Source organism: Chrysochloris asiatica, unplaced genomic scaffold (genome assembly GCF_000296735.1).
Source record: "Chrysochloris asiatica unplaced genomic scaffold, ChrAsi1.0 scaffold00141, whole genome shotgun sequence".
In the NCBI taxonomy this organism is placed as follows: Eukaryota; Metazoa; Chordata; class Mammalia; order Afrosoricida; family Chrysochloridae; genus Chrysochloris; species Chrysochloris asiatica.
Genome location: NW_006408659.1, coordinates 1,943,926 through 1,950,186, shown reverse-complemented (window position 1 = coordinate 1,950,186; position 6,261 = coordinate 1,943,926). Strand labels below are relative to the sequence as shown.

The following is a 6,261-nucleotide window of genomic DNA, read 5'->3' as shown; positions in this document are numbered from 1 at the left end:
GTTTCGAACCGCTGACCTTAAGGTTCGCAGCCCGATTCGTAACCACTACGCTACACCAGGCATAGAGCTTCTTAAAAGCTGTATATTTGTGTACAGTTTTACATGAATGATTATCATTTGAGAGGATTAACTCCTATGATTCAGGCCACATTTGGCTACTTTCTGCTATTTTGGGGCAAGACAAGAAGAGGGACTGTGCCAACAGAAAACCTGGAGGAGCCTGGCACCCAGTATGTGCTCAACAAGTGCTTAGTGGGTCTTTTTGCCTTATAATTTTGGTCTTTATGAAGAGATAATATAAAATTAATTTTTTACAGTTTAGGTTCATAAATTTGGTGAAAAGATTGTGTATTACACAAAAAGCACAGGAGCATGTGAAACTTTAGCCTGGTCTATAGAAATGTAATTCTGGTCAACTTTACAAACTTTCAGATCACCAAAAATTTTCCAAGAATTGTTTTACTGATTCCCTCTCAAAATGGAGTTATAAGGACTACTAAATTATCTTGAATCTTTGTTCCTGTGAGGTACCATTGACTCGGTACCGATTCATAGTGCGACCTAGGTACAGCAGAACAAAACACTGCCTGGTCCTGCGCCAACCTCACAATCATTGCTACATTTAAGCCAATTTTGCTGCTGCCACTGTACAAATCCATCTGTTTGGGGGGTCTTCCTGTTTTTCTCCGAACTCCACTTTACCAAACATGATTTCCTTCTCCAGGACTGGTCCCTCCTGAAACATGTCTGCAGTATGAGAGACGAAGTCTGGCCAGCCTTGCTTCCAAGGAACATTCTAGCTGTACTTCTCTGAACACAAATTGATTTGTTCTTTTGGCAAGTCCATGAGGTTTTAATATTCTCCTCCAAAATCATAATTCAAATGCATTAATTCTTCTGCAGTCTTCCTTATTCCACATTCAACTTTCACATGCGTATGAGGTTATTGAAAATACCATCACTTGGGTCAGGTGCACCTTAGTCCTCACACTGACATCTTTGCTCTTCAACATTTTAAAATGGTCTTGTGTCCTGCACATTTGCCTAATGCAATATGTCCTTTGATTTCTTGACTGCTGTTTCCATGAATGTTGATGGAATGAAGTCTTGGACAACTTCAATTTTTTCTCCATTTATAATGATGTTATTTATTCGTCCAGTGGTGTATTTTTCACAAACTTTTTGAAGATCCCTTGTTTGTATCTTAAAGGTTGTATCATCTTCATATCTCAGGGTGTTAATGAGACTTCCGTCAATACTGATGCCATGTTTTTCTTCATATAATCCAGTTTCTAGGATTATGTGCTCAGAATAAAGATTGAATAAGTATGGTGAAAGAATACCACTCTGGTGCACACCTTTCCTAATTTTAAACCATTAGGTGTTCCCTTGTTTTGTTCAAGCAACTGCCTCTTGGTCTATGTACAGGTTTCTTATGAGCACAATTAAGTGTTCCAGAATACTCCTCAGTGTTGTCCATAGCTTGTCATGATCCACACAACTGTAACCCTTTGCATAGTCAGTAAAGCACAGGTAAACACCTTTCTGGTATTCTCTGCTTCCAGCCAAATTCCATCTGATGTCAGCAATGATATCCCTTGTTCCATGTCCTCATCTGAATCCAGCTTGAACCTCTGGCAGTTCTCTTGTCAATGTATGTTTGCAACCATTTTAAAATTATCTTTAGCAAAATTTTACTTGCATGAGATATTAATGATCTATTGTAATGATTTCCACAGTCCATTGGGTCACTTCTCTTTGGAATAGGCACAAATATGGATCTCTTCTAATTAGTTGGCTGGGTAGTTGTCTTCCAAATTTCTTGACATAGATGAGTCAGTGCCTCCAAGTCATCATCAGTTTGTTGGAAAATTTCAACATGTATTCCATCAATTCCTGGTGTCTTATTCTTTCTGAATGCCTTCAGTGTATCCTGGAATTCTTCCTTCACTATCATTGGGTCTTGATCATATGTTACTTCTTGAAATGGTTGAACATCGACCATTTCTTTTTGGTTACAGTGACTCTATGTATTTCTTCTATCTTATGTTTTTAAAAACAAAGGTAAAGATTTGTTTTATTTCTATTAGGGAGAGGGGAAGGATAAATAGGACTGTTTCCAATGTGCTCTCAACTGTATAGCCACATGCATATATGCACACGCCAAAACTTCCCAACAAAAAACAATAAAACCAAGAATTAAAAACCAAAAACACCCTCAAACTGAAAAGATACTTTCCATTTTGACCAAAAGATTTGATCCCAGGAGGAAGTGCAAAATGCAAAATCAAATGACCAAAAACTGCTCAACAAACAGCATTATTGATACACAAAATTCTATGCTGCTGAACTACTGACAGATGATATTCACCGTATCTCTAAAACTTTGAAACCATGCCAGCTTCCCAAAAACCAGAAAAGATTTTTAGTTAGCTTTATTCTTTGATGCCTCATCAAAATTTTCTTTGAGATCTGGAACCTCGTCCTCCTCCTTCTCAATGTCTTCTGGTTTCAGTGTTTTGCTATCCAACACTTGCCTTGGAAACTATTCAGCCAACTTCCTTAGACTTGTTAAGCTGTTAGTGCCAAGCTGACTTAATATTCTAGGAAACATTTCTGTGACTGGTTTGGCTTCATCATGGCCAGTAATTGCAAAAGTGTTAGCAGAGAGAGAAGCTTGGACCTTGGGATTATTGGAATGAATAACTGTCCCTTTAATCATGTTCACCTCTTCAATACCAACAATATTATTCACAGCCAGTTTTTAAAGAGAAATCTGAAGCTTTTTGCCATCAGCTGTACTAACTCTAGGTCTTTGCATATTTTGTTATCATATTTGACTTCATCTTCTCAAGCTCACCTTTGAAATTTTCTGTTTAGCTCTTTTACCTCCTCATTTCTTCCATTTGCTTTAGAATCTCTACACTAGAGAGCAAGTTTCAGATTCTCTTTCTGACATCCATTTTGGTCTTTTCCTTCTTTCTTGTCTTCTTAAATGAACTTTTGCTTTCTTCCTGTATGATGTTCTTGATTTTGTCCCACAATTCTTTTGGTCTTTAGTGTCTACATCAAATACATCAAATGTATTTGAAATACATCAAATCTACTCTACAGATGATCTGTAAATTCAGGTGGGATTTGTTTAATATTTTGGCTCTCGTGGACTTGTTTTAATTTTCTTCAGCTTAAGCCTGAATTTACATATGAACAATTGATGGTCTGTTCTACAGTCTGCTCCTGGCCTTGTTGGCTGATGATATGGAGCTTTTCCACTGGCTCTTTCCACAGATGTAATCAGTTTGCTTTCTGTGTATTCCATCTGGTGAGGTATATGTGTATAGTTGTCTTTTATGTTGTTTTAAAAAGGTATATGCAATGAATAATTCATTGGTCCTGAAAAATTCTATCATGAGATCTCCAGCATTATTTCTATCACCAAGGCCTTATTTTCCAAATACTTATCCTTCCTCTTGGTATTCCAGTCACCAGTAATTATCAATACATCTTAATTTCATGTTTGATCAATTTCAGACTGAAGAAGTTGGTGGAATTCTTAAATTTAATCATCACTGGCTTTGGTGATTGGTGCATAAATTTTATTAATAGTGATATTAACTGGTCTTCCTTGTAGGCCTATGGGCTTTATTCTATCACAGACGGTGTTGTACTTCATGACTGATCTTGTTATGTTCTTTTCGATGATGAATGTGATGCCATTCCTCTTCAATTTCTCATTCCTTGCATGGTAAATCATGTGATTGTCAGATTCAAAATGGCCAACACCAGTCCATTTCAACTCACTAATGCCTAGGATATCGATGTTTCGGCCCATTACTTTTTTTACAGTTTCCAGTTTTCCTAGTTTCATACTTCATACATTCCATGTTCTGATTATTAATGGATGTTTACAGCTGTTTTTCTTTATGCTGAGTTGTGCCCCATCAGCAAATGAAAGTTCCTAAGATTTTACTCCATTCACATCATCACAGTCAACTCTACTTTGAGGAGGCAGCTTTTCCCCGGTCTTGTTTTGAGTGTCTTCAATCCTTAGGGTATAATCTGCTGGCATTATAGCTGACAATATTCTGGTGCTCTTTATCATGTTTGAGTAGTCAGTATTCTGGTGCTGACAGTGTTCCATTGCTATTCATAAGTTTTTCAGTGACTAAATATTCAAAAATAGTCTGTTTCTCCTTCTTCCTATTGGTTCTTTGTCTGTAAGCTCAGCTGAAACCTGTCCACTGTGGGTGACCCTGCTGGTATTTAAAATACCATTGACATAGCTTCCAGAATCACAGCAACATGCAAGTCACCACAGTACAACAAACTGAAAGACAAGTGATGGATTTTTAATCTTAGGAGAGCATAAAGTAATCAACTCTGATGTGTTAATAATTTTTTTCCCCTTGATCTAGGTGTTGGTTGCACGATTGTGTTCATTTGTAGAAATTCATCAAGCTTCATACTTACTTTTTAAAAAATTGAAATATAAGTTACTAGGTGTTCGAAAATGTGCGAAGCTGAAACCTAGTGTTCAGGTTCACACATTTTTGCTTACTTGCAACCATGTAATCATCACTCATATAAAGATAAAGAATAATTCCATCTTCTCTGAAAGTTCCCTCTGTCCCTTTCCCCAGATGTAAGAACAATTCTGACTTCTTTCACCATAGACATAGTTTTGAACTTCATATAAGTGAACAATAGAATATGTGCTGTCTTGTTTGGAAATTTTCACTTAGCATGATGTTTTTGAGCTTCAGTCATATCATTGCATATAGCAATAGTTCATTCCTTTTTATTATTAATGTTCCATTGTTGGACTGTAATCTGAAAGGTCAGTGGTTCAAATCCACCAGAGGCTCCTCAGAAACCTTATACAGGGTCCTTCTTGATAGCACTTAGCAACCACAATGTACCAAAAACATGTTTTGGCATTGTATGTGTATGTAAAAGTATGTTTATCAAACCTGTTATAATGGGCATTTTAATAGCTTCCATTTTGGGGCTAATGTGAATATTTACATTTCAGTCTTTTTGTGTTTATATGTTTTTATATTTCTTGGGTAAAAGCATAGAAATGGAATGTTGGGTTATAAGGTAGGTGCATATGTCTGTGTTTATTAGGAATTACTGAGGTGGTTTGTACTAGTTTACTTCATTGTTATATAAAAGTTCCAGTTGTACGATATGGTTGACAACACTTGGTATTATCAGTGTCTTTTAAAAGCTGCCCATTTGTGAGCAGTTCTCCATGTGTATAGTTGTTGTTAAGTGCTATATAGTCGGTTCTGACTCATAGCAACTCTATCTAGGGTTTCCAAGAAGCTGTTGGTGGGTTCGAACTGGTGACCATAAGTGTTAGCAGACCAGTGCTTTTTCAGGGCATCAATAAAAAGAGAAATACTGAACCAATAATAAAAATAATGGTTGTTGTTTGTAGTCCTAAAACACTGAACATTCAAAAAAATCATCTGGACATTTTGTTCATATCTGCCAAGAATCCAGATATCTGAATGTTACCCTATACATACTGATGAATTTTTATTTTATATTATGTAAAATTTTATATATTTAAGCTTTGTAATTAGGTGGAAAATTATTTCTGAAAAAAATCAATCTGTCCTTGAGAAATGGTTTCATCTTCCTTCCCTTCTCATTCTGATAGGAGGATATAAGGTTCACAGTATTTCAGCGAGAGCTCATCACTTTTCTCCTTCTTTCCCATTTCAGAGCACAAATGCCCAGTGGACGAGCGGGAGCAGTTGGAGGAAACCTTACCTTTGATTTTGGGGCTCATCTTGGGTCTGGTCATTGTGGTGACGCTTGCAATTTACCACGTCCACCATAAAATGACAGCCAATCAGGTGCAGATCCCTCGGGACCGATCGCAATACAAGCACATGGGTTAGAGACCTTAGACAGGCAGACCTCGGCCCCACCTACTGTCAACTGGATCAGGTAGAAAAACAAAAACACTTTTCCACCTCACACTTGAGGATACACCAACATAGCTACAATCAAATAGGCCTGGGCACTCAAGGCTTGCTTGGTCTGCTCCCATGCTTAAACCCAGGGATGAGGGCATTCTTTTGGATTCATGGGGTGAATGAGAATTGTTTTCTTTCCATGCTGGGGAATAGGAAAAAGGAGGTCAATTAGCTTCAATACTCATGGTGGTTTGACTTGGACTGTCCAATGGACAATACACACACAACTTGGAGGAATATCTGGATTTGAAGTTTGGGGATTGAAAGCACA

General features: G+C 37.3%; 1 protein-coding gene and 1 pseudogene across 2 annotated transcripts in view; one reads left to right on the top strand and one right to left on the bottom strand.

Annotated features, from left to right (window-relative positions):
• The window catches only part of LAMP5 (lysosomal-associated membrane protein family, member 5), a 28,631-nt gene extending 22,614 nt beyond the window's left edge, over positions 1 to 6,017 (top strand). Inside the window, exon 5 of one of the 2 annotated variants that reach the window (XM_006870396.1) lies at positions 5,734 to 6,017. In XM_006870396.1, coding sequence (XP_006870458.1) covers positions 5,734 to 5,912 — 179 coding nt within the window. In that variant the 3' untranslated portion in view covers positions 5,913 to 6,017. The remainder of the gene's footprint in view (positions 1 to 5,733) is intronic. The other variant, XM_006870395.1, reaches the window with a different exon arrangement.
• LOC102842023 lies at positions 2,426 to 2,722 on the bottom strand (annotated as a pseudogene).
• Positions 6,018 to 6,261: the final 244 nt, after the last annotated feature.